We start from the raw sequence: 14,830 nt of genomic DNA on the forward strand, positions 1-14,830 counted from the left end.
GACAGTGATGATTGAGACAAGTCCTTGTAGCAGGATTGTTAATTTGCAAAGGAGAATCTTATTCCTTTACTCAGAGCTACAGGTTTCCTTTGGTGAGCACTCAGCAAACAAACTCCCTTCCTCATCTGTTCTCATGGCCATGCCATGTGCCTGTGCTTTATGAAGCCCAGTGTTTTGTAAAATCATTGGTACAAAGGACTGGGAAAGGGCTCAAGAGCCTCTTGCATTGAACACAGATCAAATACACTTAGATGATCAACAGATGTCTGAGTGCCCTTGGAGGTCTTTCAGACCTCTGAGAACAGATTCCACAATATTCATAGGCCTGTTCTTCTGCTTCCCTGTGTGAAAAATTAGAATAAAAAGCTTTCATATCCAATTAAGTGGATTTCTTCACATCATTCCCCCAGAGCAGAGCAGAATATGCAGAATAATTGATCCCTGCCCTTTTTATTAAAAACATTTCTATATTAAAAGACCTTTATCAAGTTTCACCCTTGCTTTTCCAGACTAAACAAATCTAGTTCCTCAATGCTTTCCTCAGGCTTTTTTTCCCAAGCATGTTTCCCAACACTCCAGGCACTTGATGCTCTTGTCAGCTCTCTGAAAGTTTTTCAGAGGATGGTGAACCCAGCTGGATGTGTCTTTAGCTGGACCCTCTCAGTCCACTTTGTCATTTGGGCAAATGACAAATTATGAATGAAACAGCATCAATGAAACAGCAAATGAAACAGCAGCATTGCACACAATGAACCAGCTCTGCCCATGCAGGTTTGTGTTGTGTGTACATCTGCTCTGGGCATAGCTGGGGACACCTGCTTCTCACCTCACCCCAGTCCCTGAAGTGTGAACCCCAGCTGCTGGGCTGCCAGGAAAATGCTTCTGTTCCTTCAAAGTGCCCATCTCTGCTTGCTGGCTGCCTGCTCTCACTCCCACAGGCTTGCAGGCAGCACCTGTAGCGCACCACATCTTGACCAAGGTCATGCACAGTAAACGTTTGGAAGTTATCTCATAAAAAAAGGAAGAACAAATAACACATCTTTGTGGAAAAGTAAAAGACAAAGTCTTCTGAATGCTTCCCTTGGTACTGCCCACACTTCAGCTTGTTTGATAAAGAATTTGATTTGCTGACAGATCGATAAAAGATCGGATGTCTCCCACACGGTTGCAGGGGAAACACTGAGCTATGTTGTGAGTCCCATGGTAAACACATAGAGATGACTTCAGGAGAAGGATTTTTTGATGGCTGTCCTGTTCAGTGAACTCAGCAAAGACTGGGTCTTGGAGGTCTGAGTGAAATAGCCTGTAGCAAAACTTACAGAGCTGTCAGAAAAGGAGAGGTCGCATTTTAAAGTGTAGTGATGCAACATGACATTCAAAATAACAGATAATGGGGAGTCACATAGGCTGGAAGCTTTCATCTGATCTAAATCAGACTTTGCTACCCTTCAGTACTTCAGTGGGGTGCCAGGCCATGGGCAGCACCAGACACTGCTGCTGGACAGGACTCTGCTGGCATCCAGACTGTTTTTGGACATGAACACAACTAACCTGAGCAAGTGTGAGACATATCAGCTGTTCTCATACCATTTACAGAAAGGGAAGAGCATCTGAGAGGAACTCTTTTGTCTTATAAAGACAAAAAAAAATACAATTTTGAAGTGGAGACTTTTCTCAGGATGGGCTAATGGAACTCAGAAGTAACTCAATATCCATTTCTTGTTTCTCAAATAACCACTAACACAATTCCTAGTTGCATTCTTTTCTTAAAAATTAAATGGGAGAGTATCATAAAACTGAGCTATTGCTATGCCAGAAAAGTATTTGCACAGAGGTTTTCAGTTTCTGGCCATAAAAGAGAAGATACAGGAGGTAGGAAATTTTGTTTAAAACCTGGTAAAAGTAGTGTGGACTTTTGGACTATTACTAAAATGTCTGATCAATAAGGATAACATGATGAGAGAACTTTTTGTTGTAGGATCAACTTAAGCACATCTTGTGCTGTTCTGAATCTGTTTTCAGTTCCATTTGCTTTACCCTTGTGCTAATCAGTTGATTTGACTGGCATAATTTCAGATTACATTATTGTAAGTGAGATCAAGAATCTCTTTCTTTGCCTTCAGGAAACAGAATAGCCATTAGGGGAAATATGGGACTGTACTTGTTGTAACTCCCCAGTGTTTTGTTTTGAATACAAGAAAGTGTGACTGGTTTCTGCAGGTGTTTCTGAAGAGTTAGCAGAATATTCTTTGTCACAAGCTCAGATATAATGGTCTTAATCACAGTGTATGGCTCTCCTAGCTGCCACAGGACATTTAATATGTTGGAAAAGGTGTCTCTGTTCCCTTGTAAAAGCCAAATTTGCTTTTACAGCCATTGCCCATAATGCAGCAGGAGAATGGTGTTAATAACCATTTCATTGTGGCTGCAGAAATCTTCTGCACCCCTCCAGGGAAGAAGCAACATTTTCGTCTGTAAATGGCCAAAGTGTTACCTTTGGAAGCTTTCACTCCTGGGATCCAAATGCTTCCTTGCATGCATAACCTGTGCTGCCTAATTGTTCTCCAGGGGAGCAAAAGTAGGTTGGGAGGTTGGATTTTGGTTTGTAATTGTTTCTGGCTTTGTTTGAATGTCTGAAGGCTGTGGGTATGCATGGTATTCACACAGGGAAAATGGCAGCCATGGCTGTTTAATGGGAGCAGTGGGAACTGTGAAGTCTCAAGGAAATTCTCAGGAAGGATCATACAAAGGCTCCCTGGAACTGTAGGCAGAGTTGGAAAGGGTTGGGTATGCTCCTTCCAGGCATGTGGTGCCCTGAACTCTGTGAAGGGCTGTAGAATGACACAAAATGTTTTGCTGGGTCTACAGAAGCTTTGGAAATTATCAGCTTTGGAAAAAAAAACAAAAACAAAACCAACATTCCTCATTATAGAAAATGGAGTGGTCTGGGGAAGTGTTTGCACTGCAGTCTAAGGCTTTAGTCCATGCACAGGATTTCAGTGTGTCATGTCTTTGCCTGCCTTGGTACTGCTACCTTGCTCCCAGTTTGTGCAGAGATCAGACTCAGAGGTCAGCAATGAGTGTTTTTGAAAAACCAAGCGGTGACTGCATCTCCCACGACTTGGAGAGAGGAATCACAGTTTGTGTCTTTTCTAATACTTCCCACATTGTCTTACTATTTCTTTAGCTCATTCTTCCCCCCTTTCACTACAAGAATTTAATTTTCTCTTTATGAATGAGAGCTAGCTGATGCTTATAATTTATTTTTTTTAAATGTACTTTGATCTCAGACAAAGTTTGATGGAATTAGTACTCTAGTAATGTGTCATGGGCATGATCTTCAACACTAACCCCAAGGCAGTTTACCTTCCACTGGGAAATGAATTCCCAATGGGAGATGAAGTTGCCTGGCATGAGTAAGAATAAGGTCACTTGGTCTAAATGACTAATTATGCAGTTTAGTACTTAGCTTTTGGATTCCAGTTTTGACCTCTAAATGCAGAACAAGTTCCAGATGTAGTCAGTAGTAACTTCAGTTAGAGGCCCTGATATGGATTTTACTGAAGTGCTGCTCCATTCACATCAAAAGACACTCCTGGTCCACAGCAGTCCCAGAAGTGGAGTTCAGAGGTGTTTCTGTTCCCTGTAAATCAGAGAGATGGTTGTCTTGAACCAGGGCTTGGGCCACTGGATTCACACAGCCACCTACCAGCTTTGGGCTACCAGTGAGCATGTGTGTGCAAATGTGTATCCACTGAGTACATAAATTATAAATTAAAGGTATTCATTCATCTGGTTTCTAGCCAAAATCAGCTGAAATGCTGCTAATCATTAGACTTTTGTTCCTATCTGAATATTGCTTTAAAAGCCTTTGGTTTAATCTGCTTCCTGTCTTTTCCCCCAGTAGTTTCAGTGACTGGAAAACAGGAGTTCTGAGGTTTTTTTCATAGTGCTTCTATTGCTTCCCTCTTACCTCTATTTACTCTCTTGAACTAAAACTGAGACTTAGATTTCATTGTGGGCATGTATATTTACCTCAGTGGTCAATCAGGCTGAGAAAATCTGGCTTTATCTCAGTCTCTGTCTTTTAGATGATAACATGAGGGGCTTATCTACCTCTCAAGAAACTGTGAGATTTCTTAATTATCAGTGATCTACTCTGTGATTAAAAGTGGGTGTTCCCTAGATATTTTCTGCTGAGGAAATGGAGGAATATACTGAGGAAAAGAGGAACCATTTCAGCGAGGTCAGAGGTGTCCCCAGCACGTTGTGCAGATTGTCTGTCCAGGCTGAGCAGTGAGAGTGCATTGCACAGCATGCACAGACAGTTCTGTAAACCATGTTCCTATTTAAAAACATCCAAGTGGAACAAACTTACTTTTTCATGTCACAACCAGGATCATACTCACATTTCAGCAGTGGGAAGGAAAAGATAAAAGACTGAATTCAGCTTTCAACATGCTGGAGATTTTCTGTGGCTCCACCTCTGCCCCTTCCTCTGTCCTCATTCCCAGTGTTTTTGAACTCTGCCTGCAATGCATTTCAGTGCTTGCCAAGATATCTCTAACTAGGGGTGAGTTAATGAGAACATCTGGCCAGGAATGAGGGATGATGCTCTGTGACCCACCCACTCAGCACATCTGGTGGTTGTGGGCATGGACAGGGGAACTTTACTGATCATTAAGGCTTCTGCAAGGAAAGAGGATTTTATCACCTATTATATGATATTTATATATATAAAATAAAATATATAAAATAAAATATAAAATATAAAATAAAATATAAAAATATATTTTAAATATTATATATATAAAATAAAATATTTTTTTTGTAAAATAAAAAATAGAATAATATATCATACATATATATTATTTTGTCATCTATGGTTTATTAAAAATACCCAAATCCAATAGGTTATATAAAGGGGCTTTCATGTACATGGGAGAAATGCCTATAAATAAGTGCACACACACACACAAATACACACTTTGTAATATAATTACAGTACACAGTCAATGTGTAAGAATGTGGAATGCCTAAAAAACTGTTCTTGTAGATAATTAGTCCCAAAAGTCCTAAACTGGTTAACCATCAAGGCAAATTGCAAGAGACCTCTCTTTGGTATGGGCTTTTTGCAGGGTTGAATATACACTCTCTCCAAAGGGAGGAGAGGATGAAAAGAGTTTATGTGGTTAGTTGGCAAAGTTCCTTTTTGAAATTATTATGTGAAAGCTGCTGAGTTATTTTTGTCTTTCTAAGGATGAACTAAGGTGTCCAGATACCATTGTGAACATCTTTTTATATATAGATAGATGTAGATCTATATCAATAAGTACTGATGCTCTGCTCTTGTTCTGCTTTGCTGGTTAAAAGAAAAAAAAAAAGAAAAAAAAGATGGATTTTTCAGACAGCACAATGAATCACCCATGAAGTGAAAACACTGGGCAAATTCTCTTTTGTTTAATAGAATGGCCTGTACACAGTTCAGGCCAGCACATTTTTCATGGGATGCAAGGGAGCAGTTCAAAGAATTGGCAAGAAGTGGGTCCTGCATATTCATGAGGCTGGGCAAGGAGGTGAAGGTACAGGAGAAGGCAGAAAAGCAATGTGAGGATAGAGTGGAATGTGGAGCGAGTTGCCACGGTATCCTATTTTACTGCTCTTTGACGTAAAGCTCCTTTGCTTTTACACAACCGCTGGAATTGAATGGAAGCAGCTCAGGGGCATAAATAATGAATGTGCCTCTCACACGTTAAGAGAGGAGACTGCACCTCGTCAGAGAGTTAATGTGCCCCTCTCTTCTCTCCCCAGTCTCCAGCCTATGTTCCCGAAGTCAGTCAAGAACTTATCCAACAGACAGAGGAGAAACTCCAGAACAGCCCCTGCAAAGAGCTGTTCTCTCCCTGTACAAAGTAAGTATAACACGACACCCGAAGATCACAGGGCTGCAGCAGCTTGTGAGGAATGTGTCAGGTAGAGACATTTCAGGCTGAACCCGTGGCAGGTATCTTTGCTCACAGTCCTAAAGGCAGAGCTGACAAGGGGTGAAGTCATTTCATCTGAACAAAATATAATAAATATTTCCATGCCATTATATGCGCTACACACAGGCACTTACTGTTTCAGGTATTTGACAGAGTGTTCTAGCCAAGGAAACCAGCCGTGGATTTCATGCTGTGTGAAAAGAGCTACAATGATAATGTATCCAAAGAAAACATCTCTGTTTCAAAGTGAATAAAAATTAAGTGGCTATACAGTCCATTTAGACAGAGGAATGTGCAAACTTGCTCCGCATGGCTTTTCCAGAAAGTCTTCACCAGGAGAACGGGGCTTTTTTAATGCTTTCTGTCTGTCTGTGGCGTTCAAACGAACGTGCATTATTTCACCCTTTGTCTGGGAAAAGGCTTATCAGTTTCTGCAGCGATTTGTGCCATTATGTGCTAAAGCTCCAGGTATGCAATCTGCATTTGCAAACCCTGCCCCATCCACGCCGGTAGATCATAAAGCAATAAAAATATGAAAAGGAGGGATCATCGCACACGGGCCCGTGTGGTTTCTGGCTGAGCGCGGTTTGTTTTCCCCGGGTGATGTAATGGGGATTTGTAAAATTTGCTCTGCTGTCATTCATTGTTTTGACTCATTTCATTGACCTTTTCTGGTTCCAGTTATTCTTTGCGTTGGTAGGAGCTGTGGGTTATTTCTGGCCTTCTCTTATAGCACAGGCAGTTTCCTTGCACTGGCCTGGTGTCCTGTAGAGATGCTCTGTAACTCGCACCACTTGTGGGTGCCAGTCCCAGTGACAAAGGCAGAGCTGTGCTCCACACAAACCCCCCTGGTGCCTGTTTCCAGTTCTCAAATCGGTTTGAAAGCTGACAGTTCCCTCTAAAATGCACTTTGTTGTTGCCAAAGAGGGGAACTAAAAAGCAAACAACTGCTGAAAGGCAGCTATTGTTCTTTTAAAATACGTGCAGCTTTTAATTAACTGAATGGAAAGGGCGAGCATTGGACACCACTTAATGCAGGCTCCTTCCTTCATCCCAGCTGAAACTCAGGAATGAGCCAGGTTTGGGAGCTTGTTAATAAATATGCTGATCATTTCACACGGACTAAAATGAGGTCAAAAGGAAGTTTTAAGGACTTGCTGTTGGTATTTACTGGTACTGAATGATGTTAATTTTGGAAGGGTTCACATTCAGACCAGAAAAGGGAGGCATACATACAAATATGAAGCCTGCTGTCCTGTAGGAGCAGGGATGGGATGAGTTTCATTCACATCTTCATAGATAAAAATCAGTCTGCAAGAAAAATGTGTCTGTAACTTAATTTCTGCTTTTACCTTTAATATTTTGACTGTCTGCTCCTGCCCTCCTCCAGATTCACTTAGAATTCTGATACTGAGTTTGGATATTTGTTAAAGCAAATTAAGACTTACTTTTTAAATTTTATTTTGTAACCTTTAATCCATCAGGGGAAACTGTTATGATCTGTGTCCAGTCAAAGCTAATGAAGACAGCAACAATTTGACTTGTGCATACTGTACATGTGCAGTTACTGCTTTCTCCAAACTGATGGTGCAAGAATCACAAAGAAAAATAAAAATGTAACAGCTGAGAAATACCAAAAATACTAGCTCATGATCAGGGAGGAACTAAACTGAGGAGACACATTACTCACGGTGACTTGTTTGCTCAGAGAACTGCCCCAGGCTAAGACATAGACTATCCATCCCCAGACTAGAGCAGTCATTCAGAGAGGATTTCTCCCTTCCAGCAAGATCTGGAAATATGTCTGCATGCCCTTAGAGATGGTCACAAACATGTCTGTATGCACCCAGACAGAAATGCTCATTTCCTTGGGCCCTTTTCACCCAAACCCAACTTCTGTCCTGCCAATGCTGCCAGCAGAGGTGGATGCAGGAGCCCCAGAAAGCAAAGCAAGAATCAGCACCAGCAGGTGCTAAAAAACATGACCACCTTTGTTTTAGACAACTCCCAGCTCAGCTCATGTTTTCTTAGTTCTGAACCTTTGGCCTTTCTGACAGGATGCCTGATGCTCCCTGGCTGTTTGCTGCCTTTCTCCTCACACTTGCAGCCTGACCTTTTTATTCCTTTATTCCTTCCATTATGCAAAAGACTGCATCCACTGCATGAGCCCCAAAATTCTTTTCTTGATCCAGAAGCAAATCCACATCCCTGTTCACACTTTTCTTCCCTCTGTTTTACTCTACAAAGCACATAGCTGTTAGGAAATCCCCTTTGACTTTAGTCACACATACTAATTCTCCTATATAGCAGGAATTGAAACTCATCTTTTTTGCTCAAAATGATGTCTCTGATGGTCTCTCTTTGATAGAAATGGGCTTCAGCCAGAAATTTTCTAACCAGATGTAAACATCCCTCAAAGTTTAGGAGCTCAGTTCCTGAGGATGTTGTTTCAGTTTACTAACAGAAGCAAAGACATTCACTGTCTGATGGCTAACAACCTCTCTAAAAGTCCATTAAAGCCAGTGGGAGTTGCCCTGGTAATTTTCAGCAAGCACCACCAGTATTCAGCTTGTATGAAGCCTCCTGTTACGAAATGCATCAAGCACATCACTTTGTTTCTATATTGAAACAGTGAGCAAAATAAAGTACAAAATAAAGTAGAAATAACATAATCCTACAGTAAAGGAAGTCTGGAATTTTCTCCTCTTGTTTTGTTTCTCTTTTGCTCAAAGTTCAGGATTATAAAATGCTTATATATCCTTTTCATCTGAGATAGATCTGTCCTTGACCACCTCAGTGGGGAACCATTCCAAGAGTACCTAAACAGCATGTACTTCGACAGGTTTCTCCAGTGGAAGTGGTTGGAAAGGTAAGTGTCACAGGATTATTTCTTTTAAAAATATAAATAAATAAATAAATTTTAAAGAAGGTTTATTTTTGCTTTCCATGCAAAGTCTGCAGAATATGCTCAAAATCTGACAGTTGAGATAATGTTTGCTTCTACAGCTCAAGTGTTCAACCATTAAATGGACTTAGGTACATTAAACATATTAAATATGAGTAATGTACATTCAGCATCTTTAGCTGCCTTTCTGCTTAGCTACCCTCTGAATGTGGTGACTTTTTGTCTGGACCAGTTGTCACTGTTATTAAATCACTCTAAACAGAATAAAACTGTGGAGTATGGGTCCTCTCACTGTATTTATTGGCTGGACATTCCTGAGCACATTTAATAACCAGGCAGCCTTAGTGGGTATTAATTTGCAAGGAAAGGGGCTTGTGCCTTTCCCTTGTCAGGGAGTGCTGGAGCAGACGGTCACTGCTGGGTGACAGTGACCTTGAGCTGGGAGAAGCCCCATTTTCCACAAATGGAATTAATTAGGGCGGATGGGTTAGGGCCGGATCCATGAGCTCTGTGTGTCAGCAGGACGCCTCCAGATCAAAGGGGCTGTGCCAGTTCCTCTCCCTGGAAAGCTACAAAGCTGCTGCTCAGGAGGGGTGGGCAGAGGGAAGAGCCATTTCATGCCAAGACATGCTCCACATGCCATCTTTACTGACCCCAGCATTTACTCTTCCATTTCAATTAAAAAAGCATTGTGTGATTCATCTCTAGCCAGGCTATTTCCTATCTATTTTCACATTAGGAATAAGGAATTTTCTGCAGTGCTTTGAGGATTTTTTTTTTCCACTCCCCAACAAGTGTGACAAGCTATTGGATATGCCTGATTTAAAAGAAGCTGGGAGAATTGCTTTTAGGATTAGCAAAGAGATGTTAGTAGCATGGAGTGATCAACAGCTCCTTCTGACAGCCTGCTGGCTCCAAAGGAGCAGTCACAAAGTCCATTTATTCCAGGGACATTGCTGAACATGTAGTTATCACTACTAATTGTTGCTTTTAACCCCAAAAGCATTTGCAGCAGCCTCATGGAATAATGAAAATAACAGCTTTTCCTCTTCCAGTTTTGACTGTCTGCATACTATTCTTCCCCTACTTTGAAAAACAATAATGGGCATTAATGAAAGGATTCACTTCAGCATTTATTCTTCGTTGTCATCAACCTCATCATCCCTGTGGTGGGAACAGCCACGTTACTGTGCTCCCTCTGCCGGCTGGCTGCCTGCCAGAGGGGAACAAGGATAGCAGGAATGTCCATATCCACTGCTGGGATCCTTGTAAAGCCTTGGTGGTGGATACAAATTGGGATCTCGCTGAACCTAGAATAATTCTTCTGTCATGTTACAAAACTTTTTCAGTAGCAAAGTAAAAGTTGGATGTAGAGTTGGAGCCATTCTGGTGGAGTAGATTTTGTGGGAAGCCTGGGAGATTGTGTAGGGATCATGTCAAGTGATAGGGAGTGCTCTGCTCCCAGGGACAGACTTATTTAACCTTAATTTAGCTCTTGCTCCCTTCTTGCGTGCAATGCTCCCCTAGGAAGCAGATAGCCCAGAGGGAGTGGACTGGCCTGGATCTTGTCTTCCTGCTCTCCCAGCCTGCAAATGTCACATAAATCCACCTCTCCTGCTCCCAGGATTGTTTCTGCCTTTGATTCATAGAAGTTTCATGTTTTGTTTAACACACCAGAAATATTTGCTGCTGGTTTGAATTTTGGATCTCTTTTTCTCATCTTGCTGGCCAAGCAAAGCAGTGTGTTAGCCCATCTTATATGTCATGGGAATTAATATCTTACTGGAAGATCTCAGGCTTCTTCTTGCTTAACAAAGGCCAAAGCTGTATAATGGAGATTCAGAACCCTCCTTGGTCCTAAGATGCTAACAGAAATTATACTGATGACTCACTAATGTGTTGTATTTTATTACAGCTTAATATGTTGGAATTGAAAAGTTCAAGCCATACATAGTATTGAAGTAATGTAATTACATAATTATATTATATAATACGATTACCTTGAAATAATGGGATTATATAATATTTATCTATTTTGCTTTTCAAAAGTGTGCTCTGAAATAAATAAATCACAGAGAGTGCATTAAACATAGTGTGGTGGGGGGTTTATTTATTTATTTCCTTTTCTTCCAGGCAACCAGTAACAAAAAACACGTTTCGGCAGTACAGGGTACTGGGGAAAGGCGGCTTTGGGGAGGTGAGTAATTCTGAAACTTTCTGTTATAAGAGTGTTTTTTACTTTTTAGACATTGCAGGTACAGGAGCCTGATGTGACAGAGGCTGATTTTCATTAATTGCTGACAGTTCTACTTAACCCCTCATGACACCGTAATCTCAAAAGGACACTTTTGAGAGTTATTTTATGTTCGGCTGTTGCGTTGACAGTGGAATTGGGGTCACACCCTTATTTGTATTTTCCTGGTGTCTGGAGGTGGCAGCAGAGGCAGGGGAGGTGCAGACTGAGAGATTACAATCTGCACAGACAAAAGGAGGTGGGAGAGGAAGCAGGCGGAGGAGAGTGAAATAATTAAACCGATATTCCACAGCAGGTTTGGGAACAGTAGTCAGTCCCCCAGCTGCCCCCGCCTAGGCCTGGCTCGCTGTCTCTGGCCTTAAAAGGACTAAATCAGAGGAGATGGTGAGGAGTAAAGCGCAGCCCAGACACAGCTTCGGATTACCCGGCAATTGTTCTGCTCCATTCGCAGGTCTGCGCCTGCCAAGTGCGAGCCACGGGGAAGATGTACGCCTGCAAGAGATTAGAGAAGAAGAGGATAAAGAAGAGGAAAGGCGAATCCATGGCACTCAATGAGAAGCAGATTTTAGAAAAAGTCAATAGTCAGTTTGTAGTGAGTATTGAGCTCCGTGGTTCCCTGCTCACCTACTGGGCAGTGCTCTGGTTGAATCCAGTGCCTCCTCCATCTCCTGCTCCTGGAAAGGTGCCAGAAGCTGAAACTCTTTGCTTTGCACCTTAGCCCTGCTCCATGTGCCTTTGCCGAGTCTCACTTTAGTCTCTGCTCCATGAACACGATGTGTTTTACAGCTGCATCAGGATGAGCTGTTCTTACCCAGCGTGATTACCTGAATTCCCAGGGTCTGGGAGAGAGGTGCTTGGAGGAGACTGAAGGAGATTCAACCCCAACAGATCAGATGAACCTGGCTTGCAGAAACATCTAAGCAGTGAGGTGGAGCTGGTTGGTCTGATACAGGGCTCTCCTGAGTCACACCAGCTCCTGTGCCTCCTTTAAAACTTGCCTTAGATTAAAAAAAAAAAGGTGTTATCTCAGCATCTGTCATGTTCTTTGTACTTATTTAAGGAAACACTGTGTATACAACAGATGCAAGGTGTTTGCTTACATATTTACTTGCTTCTGCCAGAGGATGGCAGATATTTTAAAGTGATGGGTAGATTTTAGCTGGTCTGATTTTTCCACGGGCACCCACCACAGCCTCTCAGGGATGATGCTGACCTTCACGTCTCCATGATGGTCCATTTGATCACCCCAGGACTGGGATATCTGGGCCTTCCAGGGAACTCATTGAGATGCAAAAAGGTGCAGCAGGAGATATAGATTCCCTTGATTACTAAGATTTCTCGTACATGGGAAAATATGCCTGGAATTAGTATGTTTGTCCAGCCTCTGAATCCATGTGAGCCTTGAGGATTTCTGGTGATAAATAGGCTGGATTCCAGAGTAATCTGTAGAATCCTAACATCTGATTTTTCTGTATTTTTAAGACATATGCTTGCTATTGTAAGAAAGCCCATACCAAATTCAGTCAATGTTTTTTTTTCAATTTCTGGATAAAATCTTTAATGAAAAGCTAGAACATCCTTCTTAGCAGCCATCTGAACTGTCATAACTGTGCTGCAAATGTTTTTCTAGGTCAATTTAGCCTATGCCTATGAAACAAAGGACGCACTGTGTTTAGTTCTGACCATCATGAACGGAGGTGACCTGAAGTTTCATATCTACAACATGGGAAACCCAGGCTTCGAGGAGGAAAGAGCTTTGTTTTATGCAGCAGAGATCCTTTGTGGCTTGGAAGACCTACACAGAGAAAATACTGTGTACAGGTAAGCACTTTCTAGAGTCTTAGGATGTCTTTTCTGGGTAGGAAAGGATTGTCTGCTTCTTCCCTTCTTATTGTGGTGCTGTACAGCTGAGAGGCCTGAGTGCTTTGGCTGAAATTTCGCAGAGCCCTGTATAAATACAGCATGATACAGTAATCATGGAAGGAAGCAGTTGCTTCCCTAAATGCATCCTGTCTAAATCATCCAGAACTAGCACAAAGCTCCCCAAACCCAACCTCAGCATGCGAAATAAGAAAATGATGGAAGTTCCTTTAAATGGATTTTATTAAAGAATCGATTTGCTAGTTGGGATAAAATGGAGATCATCCATCCAAGCCTCTGTTTTAATTTGTTAGGTTGTGTTGCACGAGGGGCTCCAGCACGTCACATGTGGCAAAACTTCTATTGCAGAGGGCGTGCAATCCCAAGAGGGTATCTGAGAGAGAGGGCATGGATTTCCACTGGTGTGTGATTAGCTAGATGGGATCATGGTGATCCTGGCGTGCCAGCCATGGAAGGGGGCCCATTCCCAGCCACACAACAGAGGCATCCTGCTGGCAGCATCCCACCATCCGTGGGTGCAGCCAGCGGGCACAGCGCTGCCCGGCGCCGCCGCTGCCGCTTCCAGGACGGCAGATCCCGAGTTCTCAGCTTCCAGTTTGGCTTGCAGCTCTACACAAGCACTTTTCCAGGGCAGGCTGGATTAGCAAGCAGATTGCAGACAGAGTTCTTGTGACTCCACAAGGATTTATTTTTTTTAATCAACAGCCACTGTAGTTGTAAACAACAGTTAATGTTTGTCTTCATCATCCCCGCTTGTGAAATCATCGTTGCTGGCATTCACAGCAGAAGAGGGCCTGTAAATTGATGAAAGAACTTCCAAGGACAATGATTAATAGACAATAAGATGCTATTTTTAAAAGCCAAGCCACGCTTTAAATCATTTGATATGTCTCTGTGTAATACATATGATGTATGTGCTTGTACGCATAGAAATTGCAATATTGTTTTTCCTTGGAGATCTCTAACAAACTGACACTTGGTTGACTTGCATCTTGCTAGCTGGCACACAGAGGGCAGACAGATAACATGCTGATTTAGTTGGTGCTCACCCAAGAAGGAAGTTTTTTCTTTCCCCAAGGAACAAAATGGTACTAAGTGTTTAATGTCAATTGAAAAATCAAATCATCAGTGAAGTGTCTGGCTTCCTTTTCCCTTAGAAAACCTACCACACTTTCAAACATTTTAGGAGCTGGTATCACAATCATGTTTTATTGAAAAAAAATGACTGGTGCATTCATAACATGACTGGTAAAATTCCATACTAATGCCATTTTCTAATAGAACAAATCAGATCTGGCCACCTAAAATAGTGTGTGGCTCTGAGAGAAATGGCACCTACTTCCTTAAGCAGGAGTTTTCATGCTACTCTTACAAGAGCTGCTACTTTACACCTCAGATGGCATATTCATTTTGGTGATGAATGATACTACATCCTTGTAGGTGATATTTTCTAGCAGTATTTCAGGAGCATCTGCAGAGACCCCTCATTTGTAATAGTGCAGCGTGTTGTGGGACCCGTGAGAAGTGCTATATAGGTCAATAAAATATAGCAGCTAAATGCTGCTGCCTTCTCAAGGCGAATAATTCATCACAAAACACTTATTCTTCAGACTTAATTTCATTTTCTATAAACAAAATGCTCCTGAGTAAATCGCAGCGTTGGAAAATGCATCCCCATCTCCTGGGCCGCTGCTGACGCACGCTGCAGACGTGACCCGGGAGAAAAACCAGGCTCAGAGTCAGATTTATCTCATTCAGAATTCCCTTGTCAAACATGGCACTTGTGTTACATTTCTCAACTGCATC

The 14,830-nt window shown here is 42.0% G+C and overlaps 1 protein-coding gene across 4 annotated transcripts in view; it reads left to right on the forward strand.

Annotated features, from left to right (window-relative positions):
* GRK5 (G protein-coupled receptor kinase 5) overlaps positions 1 to 14,830 on the forward strand; it is a 149,708-nt gene that overhangs the window by 115,803 nt on the left and 19,075 nt on the right. For 2 of the 4 annotated variants that reach the window (XM_058841951.1, XM_058841952.1), the window contains 5 exons: positions 5,812 to 5,912; positions 8,761 to 8,853; positions 11,023 to 11,086; positions 11,595 to 11,735; positions 12,774 to 12,964. In XM_058841951.1, the coding sequence (XP_058697934.1) occupies positions 5,812 to 5,912; positions 8,761 to 8,853; positions 11,023 to 11,086; positions 11,595 to 11,735; positions 12,774 to 12,964 (590 nt within the window). Of the gene's footprint in view, positions 1 to 5,811; positions 5,913 to 8,756; positions 8,854 to 11,022; positions 11,087 to 11,594; positions 11,736 to 12,773; positions 12,965 to 14,830 lie in introns of all 4 variants that reach the window. The other 2 variants (XM_058841953.1, XM_058841954.1) reach the window with 2 other exon arrangements.

This window comes from Poecile atricapillus, chromosome 6 (genome assembly GCF_030490865.1).
Source record: "Poecile atricapillus isolate bPoeAtr1 chromosome 6, bPoeAtr1.hap1, whole genome shotgun sequence".
Taxonomy (NCBI): domain Eukaryota; kingdom Metazoa; phylum Chordata; class Aves; order Passeriformes; family Paridae; genus Poecile; species Poecile atricapillus.